Genomic DNA, 25,434 nt, shown 5'->3' with positions numbered 1-25,434 from the left:
AGTCTGACGAGTAAAATAAATACCAACCAAAAATGCATACAACGATGGAAAAACTATTTAAATGCATCCCTTACATATAAATTCTGATTAAATCTATTGGTTTAACCTGCTTATCTACGGAAATTATTATTCTGAAGTATCTAACATATTTAAATAATTTTAACATCTTAATTATAACCTAGATGCTTAGTTGTCCTATCAGCCAAGATGTTAATGTTGATATCGATCGAATCATTGACAATTTTCTTCACGAATAGAACTATCCCCGAATAATATTATTATGTATACATAAAAGTATGTTTTTTTTTAAATAAAGATATCATATATTATGTATATTTATATATATTTAACACCATGAATGTTTTCCATCTCCCCGAACGTTGTTAAACTTGAATGGATTATATTATTAAAAGACATTAAATAACTACAAAAAACAACCAGTGGCTTTATTATATTCTTCCTATCGATTTTCTATCCTATTGCATATTAACTGTCCGGCTAAATTGTTTTGGCTAGTATAAAAAGATGAAAAACCTTCAAAGTAATTTTTCAATATACATCAAGAAAAAAAGTATGGTCGGTAGTATTTCATGTCAAACTTTTATTCATGAGATGGTAAATCACTCCCTTTAAACCGAGCGCAGTAACAAAAGACATGGAGGTGGAATGCAGAGACTACGAGGACTAACATGACTGCAAATTCGTGGTAATTGATAAGGAATTATCACAAGTTATCACACGTAACTTTCGTAAATGTGCGGAATGAAGGCCTGTGAGCAGTCCAGCCTCTTTTGTGGAGGTAAATGCGTAGAAGTGGCACAGTAACTCCTTGATAATAAACCTAATACTGAAGATATGCAGAAAGAGAAATATATCAAACATTTACCGACAGTAGAAATATCTCCCACTAAATAAAAAAAGTCATAATTTTCATCTCCATATTGAATTTTAAGTGACAGATCATTTTACAGCAAACACCTAGTAGCTCTTGAGCTGAGAACCAAAATTACTATATCGTAGTCGTATAGGAGAAAGTGACCAACTACAAAAATGTAAAATGTTCAGGAGGGCGGCTGTTTAAGTTACTTTTGCTTGGCAAGAAAATAAACACCAATTCAGTTAGTCATTTTTAACGAGTCAATATATTATACTTCTAAGTTTAAAATCAATTGGGGTTTTTTTATGGGCAAAATTAAGCTAGTAAAATATCAAATAGTCAATGATCAAGTTTTTGTAAAAAATCCACTTGGTCACTTTCTCCTGTATGACTACGATATACATACAAAACATCTAAAATAGAATTTTACTCTTTGGGAACCACTCTGTCATTGAGGTTTCAAATTAAATTATTATATGTATTTCAAACACCGTTTTTGACTTTTATTTTTATTTTAGTACGATATTTAAAAAATACATCAAAAGTAACAAAAACCTGTTTTCCAAAAATATCTAATGATGTTTGAAAGATATTAATTTTATGTTAACAATGTTTGTAGTTTATGTATCCAATATGTTTTCTTTTCATTAACGACGTTGCATCTTTGTAGTCTGTTTGGAGCCAAAATCAAAGGGAATGAATTCTCTTATATGGCAATATGTAGTTGTATTACGTTTATATTGTCATTCAATCGTGGAAAATCACAAATAAAATCAGCGCTCTATTTGCCAAGTATTCAAAATACTTTCAACTTATGGCGGCAAGTATTTATTTTTATTGTAAGTCATATAATATAGACATATTTATGTGATAATTAGGAGCCCAGAAAAGCACAGCGGCCAAATGTCCCAATTTACAAACAGACGCAATTTTTTCATTATGACACCAAAAAAAACGTTACCTTGGTATAACATTTATATATTTTTAAATTTTATATAACGAGACACCACAATATTTTTTTCTTAAGGTAATAAATCATAAAATCTAGCTTTGGTCAATTTTATTAATTACTATGTGGATTCGTAAGAAAAACAACATAAATAATTTTATTTACAAATTCATTGAATTACAACATTTGGTTAGGTGATAATGAATAAATATATGTGTATATATATATACATATATATATATATATATATATATATATATATATATATATATATATATATATATATATATATATATATATATATATATATATATTTAAATATATATATATATATATATATATATATATATATATATATATATATATATATATATATATATATATATATATATATATATATATATATATATATATATATATATATATATATATATATATATATATATATATATATATATATATATATATATATATATATATATATATATATATATATATATATATATATATATATATATATATATATATATATATATATATATATATATATATATATATATATATCCTTCAAGGAATATTATTTCTTTCCTTAACTTCTATTAGTAATTTTTATTATTTAAATAATTATAACTCACTTCATTTATTTTACATTCGCTGCAACATACATGGTTTATTATATCTAACACAATCTACTAATTACACACATATAATTATTAACACTGTACCTTTCCAAAAAAAATGTAAGTATGTACATATTTAAATATAAATATATTTTCATATATTTTTTGGAAAAACATTGGGATGCGAGGATTTAAAAAAAAAAGTTTTGTAGTATTGTTGTCTAGTTCATGATGTTATTGTATTCTCCTCCCCACCCTATAATTACAGTCAGGAATATTGTTCTGCTGGGGATTGTGCAAAGGTATGCAACTTGCGTTAGTACTATAATTTATGAAAAGTTATTCAAATAGAATAATAAAATTATTTATTGCATCTGGATTTTCAAAGACCATTTAATTTTAATTTTTTAGAAAAAAATTACGATCGCTTTAACTTTGGGCTTCCCAAGCTCATCCTGAAATTAAACACTTCATAGATGTGTTTTATTTTCAGAACCATTTCTATATATTGTAGGGCAGGTATTTTAGGTAGGTCTTTATATTCACGATCGTTTTATTTTATCATTAACTAAAAAAGAGGGCGGAAAATCACGTCAATTTTGCAAATATGGGGTTGAGCATGTTTTAGTTTCTATCAACTGTTTTTGTGCAAATAAAACCAAGGCAGGTTAGTGCGGAAATGCAATCATCGAGAACGCCGAAAATAAATTCATAAATGTATTATTGTTCTGTATATATTATCTACAACCAGCACATAAATGACGTTCATAATAATATATCCGTTCATAATACTTCTGCACAAACTTTATTTTTGTGGCATCCTATATATTCCTGGATTTTTGATATTTGAAACCAGGCCGCATTAAATCTGAAAACAAAAATTTTACGTAAGTATAAACTAAATTATTATAATTATTTACAAAATTTAAAACCCGATTTTTAACCCGACAGCAAATTATTGTTGAAACAAAGATAACATTTATTGTAATTTAATATTTGCTTAAAACAGTGTTTCGCAAACTTTTTCTATTCAAGGTGTACCTACCAAATTAAGAAATTTCAGAGGTGCATATTTACCATATTATGGTAACATATTTAACATATTATGTTGAATGCGAAATTTGAGCCTACTTAACTGAGAACAGGCTTTCAAAGTTTGGAGCAATCGTGTTATTTTCACAAAACTGGACTTTCTTGCGGCACACTAACTAATCACCACGGTACACCAGTGTGCCACGGCACAAACTTTGCGGAATAATGACTTAAAATACCGTTTTTTATTGAAAATAATAAATTTTCTTTGGAATAAATATATGGTCTTGAAAAGAAAAGAGTTATTGAACAGTAATGAATATTTAAATGTATTTTTTTTTCAAATAAACTTATTCCAACAAAAAAAAACATTTTATGTTTTTTTTTAATGTGCGCAGAAATGTTTATTTGAGAGTACACCCTTGAGTGCTGAATCACAGAATTCATAATGTTTTCTTAACTGTGTAATACGGAATAATTCGTTCTGTAAATAGATTTTGCACACTTTACTTACCGCATATATTTTGGCAACTGAAGATTAACAGAATTTTCCAAAATTACTTTAGCCCTTGTATCCAACTCGCATTGATCCTATTAATGAATAAATACATGTTTTAATAAAAAAACAGTCGAATATGAAAATGAATCAATCAGGAATCGTTTATGAATTTTAATTATTGTAACAAACAAATAACTTATTAATTTATAAACCATTTAAAATATGCTCTCTATTTCTCAAGTGTATTGGCGATCCATTAAAAAAAGCTTTTATTTTTTGGTACCTGTTTTGAGAGAATTTAATTTTTATAACATGACTACTATCTGCAGTTATCTGAAGCCTCAAGGGGTCCGGGGATGCTGAATAATGATTGTATATTCCAAATTGATGCTTTCTTTGCAGACGTCTGCGCTATCTGGACGACCGCTTCCATACAGTGCCTATTTACCGAGGAATATGTCTCTCAAACATTAATCTGGGGCCTTGCCATGTATAATTTATAGGAAAACAATTAAATAAAGGAAAATGACATCTTCATTTCTTTGAATGAAATTGTTCGGGCATTATCAACTCGCAACAATCATTACAGGATAGTTCTGTATAAATATCCTTTTATGTTCACTTTTCACAAAATCTCTGATACACAGTTCTGCCCGCCAATGTAACTTGTTAAGTGCAAATAAGATGTTTACAAAAATTCCTCAATGCCAGTAAAGTTATTACCTGGATACAGCTTGAGAAAAATACCTAAATGCAAGTCATGTTATAATTACCTGGGCATAACTTAATGAAAATATAGCTTCATCTTCATAAATTTCAAGTCCTGGCATGTGTTCATGAATATCAAATGAGTGAACATCATTATGAAGTCTCCACTCCATTCCTTCTAGAGCTATTTTTACTCCGGTTAAATGGATGAGCGTATTCAGCTTTGTCATATTGGCTACACTGCTGTTGACTCCATATTTATAAGTGAGAACACTAAAATTATATTTTAAAACGATTATTGAACAATAGTTTGCGCTTCTGGGAATAGATTTGAGAAGCGATCATGTAGCGCTCCGCGGTTGCAACTGCTTTGACGGTAAACGAACGACGAACACATAGTGAAGTATGTTCAAAAACGTCTGTGACGCTTGACGTATAGTGCGTTCGATTACTATTCGGCTCGCGAATATGTGAAAATGGATGATCAGATAAAAAATATATTTGCTGGATTGAACCATAAGGAAACTGGTCTGTTTAGTGAAGACCTAAAGGCAGAAATCATGATTAAAAAATTGCGCGTGCAGCACCGTACACGTTATAGAGGTGAAACTTTTCGAAATAAAAAGATTAAGAGAGATTTTAAGAGACAATTTCAAAATAAATACAAGAATACGCAATTTGCATAAAAAATATGCATCCATAATAACTTTTTTTTTAAATAGCTTTGGGAATTTTCAGGGCAATATTAAGCTAGTAAGATATCAAATAGTCAATTATCACGTTTTTGTAAAAAAAAATGTACTTGGTCACTTTCTCCTGTATGACTACGATATGTTCGCTGTGCAAGTGGGTAGTAGATGCAAATTTTGATAAGCACGATTCAAGCCACAGAAGTTAATTCCAGAAGCGGGGCTTATGAGTGTGATTCAATCCTCTACTTATTGAAGCAGTGGTACGTAAGCGAGGAGGGAGACAAGTTGTTTTTAAATGCCGTTCTCCCCCATTAGATGTATGTACATAAATGTAAACAAGACGATTTTCTTACTTTTGTATGCAGTGCTGAGAGAAATTGGTAGCTTGATTCGATAGTTTGACGATTGAGTCGTCAATAGGTGATAAGTGTGTATCAACTCTCCCATGAGGAACCGGTAATGGTTCAGAAGGTAATATTACTCCAGCTATTACGATTCCTATTTGAACTCCAAGGCGCCCAAATTGGATAGATCTGAATCAATTGATTAAAAAAGTAATAAATTTCAAATCAGTAATCTTGATTTATTCATGGATATGGGAGTGGAATATGTTTCATAGGATGAAAATGAGGAAAGTGAAGTATCTTAGGGTGAAGAATACAAATGCTTTATGGGAAACAGGGTGAAAAAGGAAAATTAAATTTTAAAGGAAAGTAAAAGTAGCGAAACAACGATGGATAGGGCACCCAGGATTGTGTACTCATACTTTTGTGTACGTTGCATACTTAATCAGTAGTACATCTTAAAAATTAGTAATTCTTAAAAACATATAATAAAAAATTAAACATAATAAATACAATTTTAACGCAATACTTATCGCTCATTTCAACTTTTTTTTAAGAGTTTGATCGCTATAAAAATATAACATAAGTATGATTAAATAAATGTAATTACCAGGTCCTGAAATCCTTGAAAAAATTCATTGAACTCAGGAAAGTGAAAAATTATTTGGGCAAACATCTTCCCCCTCTCCGCTGTCAGAAACTGCCAGAGCCATCGATTTTAATATTGGCCTTTAATGCCATATAACGGTACCTTTTTTTAAAATTTTGTGGAAGTATTCAACTTTTTCGAAAATTAAGTATTCAATCTCTATAGTAGTAAAATATTAATTAATAAAAAGGTTGTAACACAACAGAGTCAATTTTGTTTGTCTTGAATATAAAAATGTCAGTTTTTAAATAAATTATTATACGGTCGTTATGCACGAAGGGATTAGTCATTCGATTGACCCCATATCAGCAATTCAAATACGTTTGGTGACAACCTTTTGGTACGCGTTACTCATCCCCTCATTCGCAAATATATGTAGCTGCATCAAACGAAAACAACATTTTTCGGTAACGCAGAAATCATTTAAAAATTGTCGCAAATATCTGATTCCCTTATCAAAACATAATATTTTCATTTAGACTTTTCAAAACACAAATTAATTGAACATACATTGGGTAATTTGGGTGATAGTACGGTGGAGTCGCCAATATACGTGGTATAAATATTGCATTACGGGAGTCGTAGTACTGAACTTCCATTGGATTGATTTCCGGGGGAATTACTCTGAAATAAAAAGAAATAGAATATTAACGTCAGCCAGTCGGGGTATTTTGGTAAGTAATTCACTAGAAAAAAAACATTTAATCTTCAATCTTGGCAAATGCTGTAATACATATATAAGTTTACACGAATAAAAAAAATCTTATAAATGTGCAAAAAAATATCAGCAAAAAACATTCGAGAAACTTAATTAATTAAGCAATTTATTTATCCTTTTATTCATAAATAATGATAACGTGTTTATGTGTTTATCCATTTGACACGTTCTAACATTAAAATATGATTGCAAATAGTAATAAATAATAAATAACTGACCCTTGAAATAAGTAAAAAGAGTGTTTTTAAATAAACCGCGCCCCTAATAGTAGTAGGTCGGGATAGCCGGTAATATGTAGTAGGTAAAATCCATCAAAATACGATATAATCCGAAAAGATAGTAAGGATTCTAAGAGTTGCAGTATTAAAAGACAACCCAATTCTCTAGCGGGTGCCTAATACATTTGGCCAAGGCTGTGTATATATAATATTCAGTAATAAATTTTATTAAATAAATAGTAATAAATAATAAATAAAATATGAAATACCTCTCTTCTGATTTCAGACCGCTTAGATATATCTTTTGGTTTCTATCACGGGCAAAATCAAACCCGAATCCAATATTTTGAAAAAGATTATGTTTTTGGATTAGCAGTGTAGAATAGTGTTCCTTTAAGTACGATGGTTGTAGAGCAAAAGATGGAAGTTCAACTTCGACGACCATGACGTCAACCTATAATTTAGGTTATTTACACAAATTTATACAAATATACACAAATTTACACAAATATACACAATTATACAAAAAGCAAACTGTTAATTACCTTCAATGATTTTTTTTATTACATTATTCTGTGTGTAAATACAGTTTCGAATATGTAAAGTTAAAAAAAATAATCTGACAATTGATTTCAATAATAATATTTTGAGTGTGTTCAAATCTGTGCTCACAAATATTTAATAACGATCCATGAGGAGTATTGATAGTGCGTAGTTAAAATTTTTTTTTTACAAATTGAATTATATACATTTGATATCTCAACATAGATGAAGAATATGGAGGAATATGGAATCTTCATCTAAAAGAAGAATATGGAGGTTTGGGACCTGTCATAGAGTGGTTAAGAAATCACTTAACACACGTGCCCCATTCACCTTGCTATCCATGATTAATAACAACAATTTTCAAATTTTCGAAACTCCTAGATACATTGATCAATCTCATGATACAGAACATATGAGTTCACAACAGCCATCTTTGTTGGATTGAGAAAATCTTTTATTTAGCAGAGTATTTGTTTGCGAGATCCGAACCCCGGTTTTTTTTACATACATAGGAAATACCTGAAAACATGATTTAAGTTTTTTATGTAGCTTATAATTTGACCAGTTATTTTTTTCATACATTCTACCAGTTTTATCCAAATATAAAAATAATTAACTCCTAAGTGGAGAATATTCACATTTGTGAACAAGTATTTGGACACACTCAATATGTAGTGAATTATTTTTAGATTACCTTTTGAAGCAAATATTTTTCCAATGCATTATCAATCCATTGGGCACTTTTTATTTTGTTCATTGTTGCTATTTTAATGGAATTAAACATGTTTTGAATTGTATACTGTTTATGATCTTTATTTATTTGATCATTGGTACAATTTTCCACGATTGCATTGACCGCCAACGGCAAAACTTTATAAAGAAGAGATGTACAAAACTCCCACCTTGATTGGTGATATGACGAACCTAGATAAAAAATGTAAAAACTTTAAAAAACAATATTAATTAATATATTTTTTCGAGAAATAAAAATACTTTGTGTTCTGATCCACTCACATTTTTATTAACCAACTAGTTTCGGCAACAACCTGTTGCCCTCTTCAAGGTTTAATTTATTAATCAATTTAAACCCTGAAGAGGGCAACAGGTTGTTACCGAAACTAGTTGGTTAATAAAAATGTGAGTGGATCAGAACACAAAGTATTTTTATTTCTCGAAATAATATATCAATATGATCCACAAAGTTAATGCTTTCAATATTCAAAACAATCTTAATTAAAATTAGGATCTTTTAAAAAGGTAACTACATAAAATTTGAACTGAAATAAAAAATAATAATAACTTTTCATTCCAGCTTTACTAAGTGGTGGGTGCAATATATGCCATATATGTTTTTAAACATTTTTTTTTACATAAAATGAAATTAAAATACGATAGTCAAATTATAATAATAACAACAACTTTAATAATAGGTAAATTGTAAAACGTAATACTAATTTGAACAGTGTCTTTTTTTTGTTGACTAATGTTATCGAATCGCCGCCTAAAAAGTTCCACTTCAAAAGGTACGAGTATTCATACAATCATCATACAATAATCATACAATCACGGTGTCAAACAGACAGCCCCATACGTTTATCCATGATAAAAAAGGGAACAAAATCTATTTCTGAAAAAAAATTGTTTTTGAAATATATAAATTACCTTTTCATTTATTTTATTAAATAATATAAATTATTTACCTGTTAATTTTGAAGTATACTCATGAAGTACTTGTCTGTAAGAACTAGACATGTATGGGAGATATTCTCGTACCAAAGTCCAGATTAAATAGTTATTTAAAATACTGGAATAACAAGAAAAAAATCATTTATTTTGTTTGTAAATTTTAACTAAATTTAATATTTTATGTTTTCGTTTTTTTCTTGAAAAAAGGCGATAGGTGTGCGTTATTATATTTACCAATTAATTTTTCAGTAACAAATAAAATAAAAACAACCTTCTTTCCGTAGTTGATATCACGGCCGATAGATGTCTTATGTAGAATGGAGAAGGTAGTAATATGCGTGTAGCATCGTTAATTCTGGCTCGCGGGTAAAGGGCACTTAGTATGTCTTGAATTGGTAACTGTTGAACAAAGAAAAATATTTCCATAAGTACAAAAATCCAGAAACGTTATTTCATAGGCATTTAAGTAGTATCTATGTACCCTAATTTACTTGCATAAAAAATATTCATATTTTTATGTTATTTTGAGGCGTTTACTAGAATGTATGCAAATTGCGCACCCTTTCTCTCTCGACATATTCAAATGTTGAATTTATTCTACACAAAAAACACACATATTTGTTATAGTGTAAATGTAAGTACTAATTCGATTTTTAATCAATTAATTATTACATATCGCTCACTCCTTTCAATAACGTCATATATCAAAAATCGAAAATCTTCAGTTGTGCATGTTTTCGGAATGCCCAAAAATGTACTCTATCCCAGCAAAAGCGGCATATTTTTAACTTAATAATTACCCGCTACAGGGCGAAAAGTGTTGTTTTTGCATTTTGAAGAAAAGGTATTGTTTCAATAATATTTTAAAAATACTAAATATTTTTCAAATGGAGAAAAACATTACACAAGGTTTTATCTAAAATGATCTTTTGCTTACTAAAAAGTTCAATAGGTGGCTTTATATTATTATTTTATTATTTTTTAACATTAAAAACTATCTCCTGAAAAATCAAGTTTTTTGAAATATGACGTTGTTGAAAGGAGTGAGCGATATGCGTCTTTTTGGTTTAACAAAATAGATTTTATGTTTGAATATAATTGTTAAAGTTATTTTAGCTTTATTGATTGATATAATAAAATAATAACTAAGTATTTTTTTCCACGTGAATTTTATTTCACCAGCAACTGGGTTTTGTCGTAACCGACATCATCAGACTGGTCATCAGACATATATTGATTGATTCGGCAGTCACTTTGTGGGAATGTCTATGTATATAAAAAAAATTTAAATCCCGGGTAGTAAACTTCCCTGTCATAAAGACGAGCCAACAATTAATTGAGTAAATTACAGAACCCATGTGAAAATAGCATTCAAATCATAAAGTCTCAATTCACTGTGTCCGATGTAAAGATAAAAGTCAAGTAAGCGATTCATTTAATAACGTTTACAGGCATTTTTATGTGGTTGATAATATGATTTTCTTTTCAGGAATTCTTGTCTTGAATAATATTGATTTTTATTGATTGACAGTCTTCCTCATAAGAATAAAATATTAAGAGACTTTGTTTTTGCTAATGTGTTGTGTTCAATATGGTGTATTTTAGTAGTAACATTCGGCATACTAAAACAACGTCATTCGATTTATTTGACTTATTTTCCGATTGCATTGTAGATTTTACATGAGGTTTTTTATTTCCTGGATTCCACAGATACTCAGGAGCTAAAATAAATTTATACATCACTAGGCAACGTGTCGTTGGCGCCTGTTTAAGGCGTTTCGAGTAGTATTGGATACTAATTTTTTGGGTAGAAGCAATCATTAACTGTGATTCTGAATGAAGTCCAAAACCTCACAAAATGAGCTGACGATACGCACCACTTAAAAACAAATCGAATGTATTGTTAACATGATTTTCTCAATTTGCACCAAATGATTTTAAGTTATTATGACTGGTTAAAAGTCTGAATTACACCAAAATGTTAGAATTACTATGTTTATACCGATACCATTTTTTGTATTGTTATTCAACAAACAACACCAATATCAAAAACAAACTCCAAGCGAAAACGCACAGAAGAACAACATCCCACCGACAGAGTTGACATCTTCAAGTCTCCAAGTGGAATCACCAGCGGAGCTCTGGCCAACAGTTCTGTCGCCTCGGGAGTGATGGAAGCCAGTCTCTGCTCGTAACCAAACATGTCATCAGCGAAGATCGCAGCATCACGACTGTTAGCTCCCAATAGAGACACAGTGTCTTTCATCAATCGCTTGTACGCTAAAACAATCTGTAAAAAAACATATTTATTTTCAAATGAAACTTGATTTTAACAGAACTCACCGAATTTAACATACCATACATGTTAAACGGGAAAAATTAATTTGCGTTATAGATAATGTGCCTTTGTCGAGGAAGGTTGATCGATTTTTTTCCCCTTTTGATTTATTTTCTCTCTCCAAATTTATATAAACAAATAAACCATGGGAACTTGATTAAAAAATATCGATACTTTCGATAAGATGTTATAATTTTATTCATTCAAAAACATTATTCCCGAAAGCGGTACTCTTATGAATATCTCAGCAAAGATGAAGAAGAATATAAAAGGCTGGATATTTACAGGGTTTATGAAAGGCTGGTTTAAGTGACCACTTTATACACGTTTAACATTCAATCTTTAATTGAGAACAATACTATTCAAATTTAGAAAGTTGTTTCAATTGACACATTTTTTCACATGCTAGTTCACAGCAACATCTTTGGGTAAATTGAGTAAGTTGAGATATCAATATCCAGATTTGTTATTATTATTTTTTATTATTATATAAAATGTAGTTTCACCAAGAATACAAAACTTAAAAATGTTCTTATGATTGTTTGACTTATCTACATAGAATTAAGTAGCTTACGTTTACATAAATGTGATACATCGCTCACTCCTTTCAAGAACGTCATAAATCAAAAATCGTTAATTTTCAGTTAAGCATGTATTCGGAATGCCCAAAAAATGTACTATATCTCAGCAAAAGAGGCATATTTTTAACTTAATATTTACCCGCTACAGGGCAGAGAGTGTTGTTTTTGCATTTTGAAGAAAAGGTATTAAATTACTTAATTATTATTTTTTTTTTTAATAAAATAAATATTTTTCAAAAAGAGAAAAAACCTTCTGGTTTTACCTAAAAAGATCCGTTGCATAGTAAAAACTTCAATAAGTTTGTTGAAATTTATTTTTAATACATTGTATTATATTTTTAAAGTTTAAAAACGTTCTCCTGAAAAATCAAGTTTTTTGATTTATGACGTTCTTGAAAGGAGTGAGCGACATGTTCTATATATATTATTTGTTGCACTCTTTCGCTAATATGGCATCTGTGTGTATCAGCATAAATAAGTTATACTTGAGCTTGAAATTAGGACTATTAGTTTGAAGTTCCGACTACAGATGCCACGCAAGGTTCGAATAAACTCTTCGTGATAAACCGTTCGAATAATTTAATTTGAAACCTTCAATCTCAATCTATTCAAATTATCAACACGAAAAGAACTTATGTTAAATTTACAGATGTAAAATACATATTTTTCAAGTAAATATATTATTTTGAAATAATTATGTTGCGGCTTTATACTCAATTTTTTTGTCTTCAATGTGTAAACTCAATATTCAATCATCTTTATAAGCTTGAATAATAAAAATGAAAATGGTATTTTCTGGCGTTTCTCATGTGTGTGATTATAATTCAGGATTCGGACCTCACACACTAATATAAGAGTTTCTGCTTGGTAAAAAGCTTCTTTACTTCTCACCAATAGATGTCTCTAGTGAAGTTCTAGTGATCCAAGAACAAGGTTTCTAAATTGGTTCATATATACAGAACTTCCAAGAATTTGAGTAGTGTGGTTGTCAATAATGGGTAGAATTGGTGAATGTTACACGTGTGTAAAGCGATCACTTAAACCAGCCTATGACGGTCGTCAGCCCCGTAAATGCCCTGACTTCCATATTCTTCTTCATCTTTGATGAGATGTCAAAAAAAAATTAATAACGTCTGTTATGATTAAGTTTTTATATGAATGAGCAATATTAATGCGAACTTTTGTATAATATTCTCATTGATAACGTGAAGTCTATTAAAATAACGTACACTTTAAACAAATTATCCCTCAATTGAATATATTTATTTAATACAAATTTAACTTATCACTATACATCCATATGTGTAGATATGAGCACAAACCTACGTATGCGATGACAGTGAAACACGTTAAAGATTTACGGTGAAAGAGAGATAAACTTATATTGACAACAAAAGTTTCCAACAAGTTCAATGTGGGGCTGTCGAAACTTTATTAATTTATCACGAAGGTTTATTACGATAAAAATAAATTAGAATCGTGTTACGTGTAATGGAATAATAAACTAAAAACCAAAACATTGGAATATCTACAATACATAAATGTTACATGTCAATTTAGATTTTGTATATCATTTAATTAAAATACAGTGAAACCTCTATCTATCGTCCCTAAGAATCGTTTTCCCGGATGTTTCATTTATTTCTTCTACCCCGGATTCAGTTCATACAAAATAGATCGGATTGATCGTTTCTCTATCATCATTTTATCGCATTCATCGTCTGAATTACGCTCCAAATTTGATATTTTTGACTATAAAAATTTAAAATAGCAATAAATTGTATTTGTTTTTCTTAAATAAACCATTTTGAATACTTATCAATTGGTTTGATTGTCAATTTGCATGAACCCATTTCCGTTTTTTTTTTGTATTTTTTTCTAAAATCAACTATTTTTGAGCAAATTTGCAAAAAAGTACACTCGAGTTACTAGCATGTCATACAAATTGTTTTCCCGTATTCATAGTTTATTTCAATACGGTATATACACGGGTCTACCAAACAATAAAATGACTCGACTGCAATCAGTGTTAAACGCAGCAGCGAGACTAATTTTTGGAATTTCTAAATTCAGTCACATCACCCCACTACTTCACAAACTCCACTGGTTACGCTTTCCCGAAAGGGTTGAGTATAAACTCTGCCTACTCATGTATAAATCAATACACAATATGGCTCCAGAGTATCTTAAGGAGCTGTGTATTCCAGATGAATTGGTTGATAGACGTCTCACGCTTCGATCGGCTACAACATCTGCAATGGGCAGAGTTATCTTACCAGCTCGCAACCAACGCACTAAATTTGGCGAGCGTGCCTTTGCTGTTGCAGGACCGACGGCGTGGAATGCTCTTCCACCAATGGTTAGAAATAGTGAGAGTGAGATGATCTTTAGAAAAAGACTAAAAACACATTTGTTTGCTAAATCATTTCCACCATAATATTTTCCCCAATTCATTCACAGTGAAGCGCCCTTGAGGTATTTTTTTACGAAAATGGCGCAATATAAGTTATCCAATTTTATTATTATTATTAATAGGTCCCTTGAAAAACGATTGATAGAAGTTTCACTGTACTAAACTTCAGGAATAACTTTTTTTCGAAAAACCGCCTCCACAGTCCATACCATATCGCTCACTCCTTTCAACAACGTCATAAATCAAATAAACTTGATTTTTTTTCAGGAGATCGTTTTTAAAGTTTGAAAATATAATGATACGTATTAAAAATAAATACTAAGCCACTTAACTTGAACTTTTTACTGCGCAACAGATCTTTTTAGGTAAAACCTTAATGTTTTTTCTCCATTTGAAAAATATTAAGTACATTAAAAAAAATAATTAAACAATACCTTTTCTTCAAAATGCAAATACAGCACTTTCTGCCCTATAGCGGGTAAATATTAAGTTAAAAATATGCCGCTTTTGCTGGGATATAGTACAGTTTCTGGGCATTCCGAAAACATGCACAAACTGAAAATTGTCGATTTTTGATATATGACGTTCTTGAAATGAGTGAGCGATATATACAATATGTCGTATCATGACGTTATGTCTACTAGTAATAAAGCTCAAGTAATAGGGTTGCTTCTTGGCCGAGAAAATAGTCCGTTATGAACAAAGTAATTTTACTGTTACATATTGTATGTAATGTATTGTAGATCGTGGTGCAAGATAGCAGTAAATAAGGAAGCTCTGAAACATGTAGACGATTTCTTATATTTGGGTAGTATATTTTGACAAGGATCAACCAAGATATAGAATGGAGAGTGAATGCTGGGAAAAGAGTAAATAGTGTAAATAATTAAATCAGTTATAGCAAATAAAAACCAGCGAAAGCAAAACTAGTAGTAAAACAAAGGACCAACCCTTGTATACTACCAGTTTTGTCCTTGTACCAACCCTTATGTATGAAAGTGAAGTATAGAGATCGGGAAAAAAGGATGAGAGTAGACTGAATTAAGTTAAAATGGAATATATCAGATGAATATGCGGCATAATGATGTATGATAGATGTTCTAATGGTGATGTAAGGAAAGAAACCAAGGCTGAAATAAGCATAATCGATAAAATTAAGAAAGGTGTGCATAGTTGGTGAGTATGTGAATCGAATGATTGAAGAAAGAATAGTAAAATAAATTCATGAGGCGAATAAAGTTTGATACAGAAGCAGAGGTAGACTGAGGAAAACTTGGTATCATCAAGAATTTCACTAACTTGGGCGTAGTCAGATCATGAGTCGGAATAATCGACGGGTGTATATGATGGGATGCATAAATGTGTAAGAGGCAAAGATTGCTTGCAAAAGCAGATTGGTGTGGCGTTCTATTAGTTAGGTTAGTAAGTTCAGTACTCAGTATATTCTTGAGACTTGAATTGGGTATGTTATCCTCATGTGAAGTAGTTTTCTCCTCTTGGAAAAATGGTATGTATAATAATGTTTTTGCTGTAAAATCAATGTCAACTACGAATTTATAGATTTCAAACAGTTGGAAGAGGTGCAAAATTTTTTTATATCTAGGAAGCATGTTCATAAGGGATGGAAAGTAGATAAGGATATTGAGAGAAGAGTGAATGCAAGGAATTTAATAAATGGTGCTTTGAACAGAGCGATTACAAATACAAGTATGTCCATGGAAGCCAAACTAGCGGTTCACAACGGAGTGCTGGTACCAACACTAATATATGGAAGCGAAACATAGAACTGACAAAGAAGGGATGAAAGGAGAGTGAACGAATGTTTGGAAAATAATTAAATGAAATAGTTAAAAACGAAGATATAAGAAAGGAATGTAAGGCTGAACAAGAAATAATTTAAATAATTAGGAAGAATTCTTTGGGGTGGTATAGCTATGTGCAGGGAATGGATAGCGAGAGAATGACTATGAAAATTTATGTGGCGAATATGAGCGGGAAAACAGAACGAGGACGGCCGAAAAATACCTGGCATGATCAGATCAATCACAACCTAAAATCAGGTGGTGTCAAAAGTCCGCGTAATCGGAGGGCATGTATGACTAGATGTATGGATGTGAAGGAGGTGAGGAGTGTATGTCAGGACAGAAGAGTGTGGCGTTCCATCCTTTCTGCCTACCCCTGCGGGAAAACGACGTCATGGCAGTAGTTATAGTAGTAGTAGTAGACATGTATTAAATTATTAAATTTATCAAACTTATTTACTGAATTCATAATTGAAGTATTCAACAAATTTAATTAAATTATTTTATTGTCCATGTTGAACAAAAGATTTAATACCTTTCGTTCGAGTAAGTACATCACGGTCCTCGTGTATTGGTTTTTGCCAAATGGAGGGGTTCTGTATTGGATTCCAAGGTAGGGGGATTATTTTTTTTCACTCTAATATTTATTGAAAGTTATCCTGGTCTGATTATGTGTAATTAAAAATCAATACAACATTTTGAGTGTGTGCAAACATAGAATTATTTAGACACACTCAAAATGTTGTAAATAAATTAACTGGTCAAATTATAAGCTAAAATTAAAAATGAAAAGGATTTTTTCCAGTACTTCTCAAATATGTGAATAAAATCCAGGATTCGGACCTTACAAGCAAATGAAACAATTTCTGTTTAATAAAAAGCTTCTCTCATCCCACCATAGATGTCTCTGGTGAAGTCAAATACGATGTTTCAAGTTTGATCAACATATCTAGAAGTTCCAAGAATTTGAGTAGTTTATCACTTAAACCAGACTATGACGGTCGTAAGCCCACGTACATGCCCAGACTTCCATATTCTTTTTCATCTATGTTGAGATGTCAAAAAAATAATGTAACCATCAAGTTAACATTGCATAATAATAAAAATAATGTAACCATAAATGAAGTACATTATGTTTCTACTCCCTTATGTTAATTCCACGAGGGTACAAAAGCTTACCCCATGTTTTAGCATTTCAAACATATTAATGGAATGGAGGGTGTTAAGATTATACATTGTAGCTACGAGTAACACGTCAAATCTCGTCAACTCTTGTTAATCTAAATACCTGACAACAAGTTGTAAAAATACACACTGATAAGAAAGATGGTGAAATCATAACAACGTTTTTAGTACCTATTTCAAATACATAAATGTAATAAATGGTGTTTAGACTTTACAAAATTAATCATTCAATTTTGTTTTCACTACGTTTTTACTAAATAAAAAAATTGATTTTGTGCAGTGGAAATCTTTATTTAGACCTGTGCTTTTTTTTTTAATTTTTTTTTTTAATTTTTTGGCAAAGCACCCAATTTTGGGTGATACCTGCCATACTAGTGATTTTACATACTTAAACAAATTTTTTTTTTTTATTCATTTTTTTGGGGTCACACGCTTTTGCCATACTTTTTTATATGTTTAATAATCGCACCGTTAACATTTTTTGAGTTCATTGACAATAGGTGTTGGACATTCAGCGGGAAGGACAAACCCTCAGACCGAATGTCCTGAATGAACTCGAGGTTAGGGAGTAAGGGGCAGTTGAAAAATATGTAGTCAGTAGTCTCATCCTCCTGTCCACACGCAAACAGCGAACAAGTTAGAATATTAATCTTTTTGAGGTGGGATGCAAGTACTGTGTGTCCGATCCTCAGCCTACACAGAAGGGACACATTCAGCTTGGGAATCTTAATTTTGCGGAACCAAGGGGATTTGGGTATCACGGGTTGGATTGACTTGTAATAGGATCCAGTGGATGTTATAGAGAATATTTTATTCCATTCCTCGCTTGCACCAGCTTTGAGCTTACTCTGTGCTTTTTTCTGTTGAGTGGAAAATATGATATGCGTCAAGTGGCTGCCGCCAGTTTTGATACAATTTGTATCCGTTTTATCAACCTGTTTGTACACTGCAGCTATCTTGTTCACAAGTGTCAAATATGATTGACGTACGACGCCACTTGCAAAAATTATAACGTCTTCCGATAGGGTGATTCATTTTGAGCCACTTTTCGTAATCTAAATAACTGCCAACAATTTTGTAAAAATTCTTACCGTTTGTTAAAAATACTTACTGATGTAGGAGAAGGATAAAAAAGATTTAAATCCATACTGACAATACTTTTTGAGTTATGATTTTTTAAAATAAAGAAGTGACCACGCCCCACTCTGTATATTCTCCGAATGTTGAGTTTTATAGAATTGTTTTCTAAGTAATATAATAACTTTATAATTGGAATAAGTGTAATAAGTAATTAAAAGTGTTTAGGAATTGTCTGAATATTAAATAAGCCAACAAAAATATCACAATATCGCCACCGCTATCAATCTGTCATTTCCATACACTGTCAATTTTCGTAAATGTATCGTGTGTATTCGACATTTTCGGGATGAATTTTTAATTAAATCGTAATCGAATTGGAAGAACGTAAATAACAAGCATAAATTCGTATTAACAACAAAATCCAATCATCAAGCTGACGTTTCCAATAATGAAATCGCAAATTGGGGGTAGTAAAAAATACATTTCATTTAAATTGAGACTATTAAATTGGACTATGCGGAATATTATGCTCCGAAAACTACATATGTACATATATAATAATGTGCTACAAAATTGAAGTAAACTTGATATACGATTGGAGTGGTCACTCAAATCTTATATCAAGAACAACGATAATTTAGATTTTTCTACTTTTATTTTATTTGACTGAGTTTTGTCGTTACCAACATCATCTGACTGGGGTATGAGTAACAATTAAACCCGTTCACTGGTCATATAAAATAAATATGTAAAAATCTGTATATGTACTTGTTGTTTTATTATATGAATGAAACATTATCTCCTTCTTATTCCTCATTACTGAGGGTGAGGGTGAAGGAATGAGTGATAAACTTTTACGTCTTATGACGAAAATTAAAGTTGTTGCATAAGCCTTAGCAAGATTTAAAGTCACTCAGAACCTAGTCAATGAAAAAATAAGGTAAAATTTTAAATGAGAAAATAAGAGCACACATTTTAATATACCAACTTCGTTCTTGTTTTTACCTCGCTCTGTGGTCCAGCGTAGTAGAAGCTGCGATCTGGAAGGCCTAGACCCCCAGGCGATAATGCGAGAAGTAATGCCCCGGGTCTCGTGGGATCCTTGTTCAGGGTGACGGTGAAGAAAGGAGTCGCGCCGTGGCGGGAATGGAGACGCGACAAGATCTTGGTGGCATCCCAAGATCTGTGAGACCACTCCCTCAAAACGCTCCATCCTCCTGAAAGATAATAAATTTCGAAATTCAAGACCAAAATTCATAACAATATTTTCTGCTCTAAAATAACTGTAATTTTGGATTAAACTGGCTTTCGAGATAATGATAAATAAATCACTGCAAGTACGTAGAGATCCGGGATTTCATCATGGGGCTTATTTTATCATACGTCACAGGAAAACAAAGGGATCTGTTTGCACATATGCCACATTACCAAAAACATTGTTTATCCAAGAGTATTGCCATGAAAACTGTATTTACAATTAATGTAATACAAAACACAGAAATAATTATGTATAGGTACTTATATACTATTATGTTTGTAAATATTTCATGTTTACTCTCATTTTGCATTGTGTTCATTTAAAAAAGTATGTATAATGTGTAAAAATATGCGACTTTTCCAAGTACTGTTTTACTGTTATTGCATATTTTTTATGTTTTTATTTTTATTATTATTAATGAACGATAGAAAAAGCAAAAAACGCTGTTATTCACAACATACCTGAATGTGAATCGACTTTGAAATTCGGAAAAAAAGCTGTGCTGAAAATATGAAATAACTTGGTATTTTGATAAACCCTTATCCACACCCCGATGGTGCATAGGGCACTGTGTCTTATAAACGCAGTGTTATCATGATCGTTTTATTTATGAAGGAAAGGTAGTCCATGGTAATATTGAATAAATATTAAAGTGAAAAAATCACTTATATTTATTTTTACCCCCCTTGGGAATCGAACCCAGGACCTCCAGAACGGTAGCCGAGCGTGCTGACCATTACACTACGGAGGCGGACACATTTTGATAAATGACAAACTTAAGCTCGGTGGATTGTGTTTCTATTATGTAAATGTCTCCAGGTATCGAAATACAACAGAATTCTACTGCGGCTTGGCGGGTGCATTACTTATCCGTATGAATTTAAATGTCTGATAATTGACGTGTCATTATTAATAGTATAACTCAGTGTAACAAATAAATACAAATAAGTGCAAATAACAGAAATCTTGGTCCAATGTTCTTTTAAAAACCACGATTAATACTAAATAAATGTCGTTTAATATTGGTCCCAATAAATGTTTACCATCTTCCTCTAGATGTCAATATTATTGAAGAAAACAGTTCTTCTAACATACCTCTCTATGTTCCTAAACTGCATTTAAAATGAATAAACTATTCGTATTTCTTTTATATATGAACTGGAGAATTATTAAAAAGATATCATCAATCCGTACTTTATACACATAAGATGCAGGATAATATTGATGCTTATTTTCCTATTTTTGTACAGAGTAGTATTTTTATTTCGACTGACGACCGTCATAGGATGGTTTAAGTGATCACTTTACACACGTGTAACATTCAACAATTCTACCCATTATTGACAACCACATTACTCAAATTCTTGGAAGTTCTATATATATGAACCAATTTTGAAACATTATTCTTGAATCACTAGAACTTCACTAGAGACATATATTGGTGATATGAAAAGAAGCTTTTTATTGAGCAGAAACTCTTTTATTAGTATGTGAGATCCGAATCTGGATTATAATCACACACATGAGAAAAAACAGAAAATATCATTTTTATTTTTATTATTTAGGTTTATAATTTGACCAGATTATAGTATTGAGTAGTATTTTTATTTTTTTAAGCACTTGTTTTGTATGGAGCATACCTATAACGACACAACGCAGGATTTTCTTCCTTTTTCACGTTCCTTTCCAATATCCACGAAGTCAATCTTCTTTTGGTATACTGTACGGAAGCCAAAAGAATATTTAATGAATCAATGTATGCACGTGCGTTTTGGTGAAAGAAACGATTCGATTTTTGAGAACTATGAAGTTGTTTTTGAAACAGCACTATTAGTAAATGAATATTTCGTTATTTCGAAGGCTACTGTCAAAACAATACAAATAATTAATGATTTCGTTCGCATTTCAAGTTGTACCAGTGTGTATTGTAGATCTTAGGTAACGCTAAATGAAATTGTAGTTAGTGAGCATTTCATATGAGTTTATGTTACTTTTTTTAGCAACGTTTGACTTCAACAAAAATGAATGTTTTATAAGCGGCTGGTGCTCTGTTGAGAGAGTGCCGGTCGATTTCGCAACGATAATAATCTAATGATCACTCGGAGTAAAAAACTAAAGAGGTCACGTTGAAAAATGCTGGAAATGTCGAAATAGCTAAGTGTCCGTTGGCAATGCAAAGTTATTATATATATTTAGTAAAGAGTCCATCACGCCAAGTCAGAAAAATGATGAAATTAGCGTCAATTAAACAAAACGCATTTAGATTTTTGTTTTTATTTTTAAAATATAATCTAAATCTTAAAATATATATATTATTTATATATATAAATATATATATATATATATATATATATATATATATATATATATATATATATATATATATATATATATATATATATATATATATATATATATATATATATATATATATATATATATATATATATATATATATATATATATATATATATATATATATATATATATATATATATATATATATATATATATATATATATATATATATATATATATATATATATATATATATATATATATATATATATATATATATATATAAATATAAACATATATATATATATATATAAATATAAACATATATACACAAATATAAATAATATATTATGATATATTTGGGTGAGGAAAATGTGTTTTTGTGAATTTAATTTATGAAATGTAAAATTAAGTATTTTAAGAAGTACGCATATTATTTTATCACTTTTTTTTCGAAAAATACGTATTTCACAATTTCCTTAATTATCACGAATTTTTTTAATAAGCGAAGGAATAAATGAGTTTTCTAAAAGTTTATTAAATCAAGGTAGTTACGACAAAAAACATAAAGAATGTATAACCCACCTCGTTCTCCCCTACTTTATTTCAGTTTGTAGAAGACCTTGTTTTTTATAATATTGCTCTCACGGCTAAATACAAGGGGAACTCTCAAATAAAAGAGTAAGGGTGAATCGATCGATAAACATTAAGAGTTGGGGGCTGGCTATAGGCAGTAACAAAAACAAGAGGATGTTATGAATGATAAATACTCTTAAAATCGTAATATTAATGTGTTATATAGATATTTGCAAATAAAAAAAATCGTTAACGAATTAAACGTAAATCCGTTTTATTACATAGTTTTATAAATCTTTTTATGAAAAATATAATAAATTGTACATGCAAGTTGATTGATTTCCTTTATATTATGTTCCGAAATAATAAATTACGTATTTTGAGAGGTCATAATTATATTAAACGGAGATATCTGAATGGCGAAGTACTGAAGCGTAGGGTTCGGAAGGTTTATTTCGTACTAATCTCGTTCTTAGTAACTTCTCTCTCATTCCTACGGATTTCCTTCCCATCCGAGCCTCTCCTCTGCAAAATATTTCCTCGGATGAGATGAATTGATTATTTATTTCATGTTTCGTATAAAAGTCAATGGCCTGAGGTGGTACCGTAAAGTGGCCACCAATAATAAATAATTTTAACAACCAGACCGGCCGGCCATATGGGGAAAGTGATGTATCGAAAGTGACCTCTCTTTTAATAATCTCACAATTACTTTTATGATTATCTCAAATATTTACGAAAAAGAGAAACTAATAATAATCGTTCATAATGGATAAGCTAACAAATTAAGAAAGGTGTATTCAACTGTTAATAATAAAATAATTTTTCTCCATTCAGATATATTTTCTGAAATTACTTTGAATAAGTAAATTAACAGTGATTTTTTACAGTCAGTTTGTTTAACTCACATGCAAATGTTTATAGGAACATTCGAAAAATACAAAACCCTTATTATCAATTTTTTTTAAAAGAAGAGTTTTTTTCTAGCGATGATGAGAGTTTAATTGTAGGGAGACTCGATTAACTGGAATGGACGGTGAAGGAAAAAACGGAATTTCGAAAGAATTTCTTGGTTAATTCAAAGATACACTATTTTGTAAACAGATTCTACGTAATACATAAATCAAAAGTTCAGTGCGAACTAAACACGAATAGTGAAAGTGGCCAGAGACGTCTCAAGGGTGGTAGTTAGCCCCTATTAAAGACCGTTACATATCGCTCAATCCTTTCAAGAACGTCATAAATCAAAAATCGTCAATTGTAAGTTTTCCATGTTTTCGGAATGCCCGGAAAATGTACTATATCCCTGCGAAAGCGGCATATTTTTAACTTAATATATACACGCTACAGGGCAGAAAGTGTTGTTTTGAAGAAAAAGTATTGTTTAATTATTTTTTTAAATACACTAAATATTTTTCAAATGGAGAAAAAACCTTCAGGTTTTACCTAAAAAGATCTGTTGCACAGTAACAAGTTCAATAGTTGGCTTGATATTTATTTTGAATACATTATATAATATTATTAAACTTTAAAAACGTTCTCCTAAAATATCTTGTTTTTTTATTTATGACGTTCTTGAAAGGAGTGAGCGATAGGTATATGTAAATCTAACGCTGGGCACAAATGTTAAATATTTGGAACAGTAGATACTGAGAAGTAGAACAGGTAAAATTTACGAAAATTTTCTTCCATAGTATATAAAATAGATTTTCATTGAAGAAACATAAATTGAATTTTGTATTGACCCAAATTTTAACGGGTCATAGAGCATTTCGAGAATACCTCTTTCGTTTTAAGATTAAAAAATCGGTGAACCCAAACTAAAAACTTAAATAATTAAAATAAAAGTGCATTTGTATAATACCACTTAATGAGTTTTATTTCATTACACACGACTAGTTTCGAAAACTACAGATGTTTTCATTTACAGGTGAATAGTAAAACTCATTAAGTGGTATTATACAAGTTAAAAAAAAATCAACATGTTTCTCCACAAAGTTAATGCCGAATTAATAAATAAAAATATCTTGATTACAAAAACAATATTTGATTAGATTATGTTTTACATTTTAGACTTGAATAATACATTTATATTTTATACTCAGTATAAATGTCTAACCTGTTTTTACTTAATATTTTTATAACAATTTTTTTTATAGATATACCAAATGTTCATACAGCTTGCCTCAGATATTTTTTAAATGGAGATAGATTAATACTATTGTTATTATTATTTTAACCTTTATTAATGGACTCCAGTAAGTAAGGCGATGAAATGTCAGATGAAGATAGTATATTTTTCACCATGAACTATAAAAGAGTACATAATTTAAATATGTGTATCATATATTTCACGTAAAATTTT

General features: G+C 30.2%; 1 protein-coding gene across 1 annotated transcript in view; it reads right to left on the bottom strand.

Annotated features, from left to right (window-relative positions):
* Positions 1–2,961: 2,961 nt before the first annotated feature.
* The window catches only part of LOC148306875 (protein gone early-like), a 35,463-nt gene continuing 12,990 nt past the window's right edge, over positions 2,962–25,434 (bottom strand). The window contains exons 2-12 of the mRNA XM_088264250.1: positions 19,943–20,154; positions 11,631–11,828; positions 9,810–9,937; positions 9,553–9,656; positions 8,547–8,776; positions 7,576–7,760; positions 6,881–6,994; positions 5,731–5,910; positions 4,751–4,958; positions 3,993–4,069; positions 2,962–3,314 (exon numbers count right to left, since the gene is read on the bottom strand). Of these exons, the coding sequence (XP_088120376.1) occupies positions 3,230–3,314; positions 3,993–4,069; positions 4,751–4,958; positions 5,731–5,910; positions 6,881–6,994; positions 7,576–7,760; positions 8,547–8,776; positions 9,553–9,656; positions 9,810–9,937; positions 11,631–11,828; positions 19,943–20,154 (1,721 nt within the window). The 3' untranslated portion in view covers positions 2,962–3,229. The remainder of the gene's footprint in view (positions 3,315–3,992; positions 4,070–4,750; positions 4,959–5,730; positions 5,911–6,880; positions 6,995–7,575; positions 7,761–8,546; positions 8,777–9,552; positions 9,657–9,809; positions 9,938–11,630; positions 11,829–19,942; positions 20,155–25,434) is intronic.

The sequence above is a fragment of the Brachycentrus maculatus genome, unplaced genomic scaffold (genome assembly GCF_059751285.1).
Source record: "Brachycentrus maculatus isolate JH-2025_06_01 unplaced genomic scaffold, ASM5975128v1 h1tg000221l, whole genome shotgun sequence".
In the NCBI taxonomy this organism is placed as follows: Eukaryota; Metazoa; Arthropoda; class Insecta; order Trichoptera; family Brachycentridae; genus Brachycentrus; species Brachycentrus maculatus.
The sequence above is the reverse complement of the archived record's forward strand: the minus strand, read 5'-3'. Positions and strand labels throughout refer to the sequence as shown.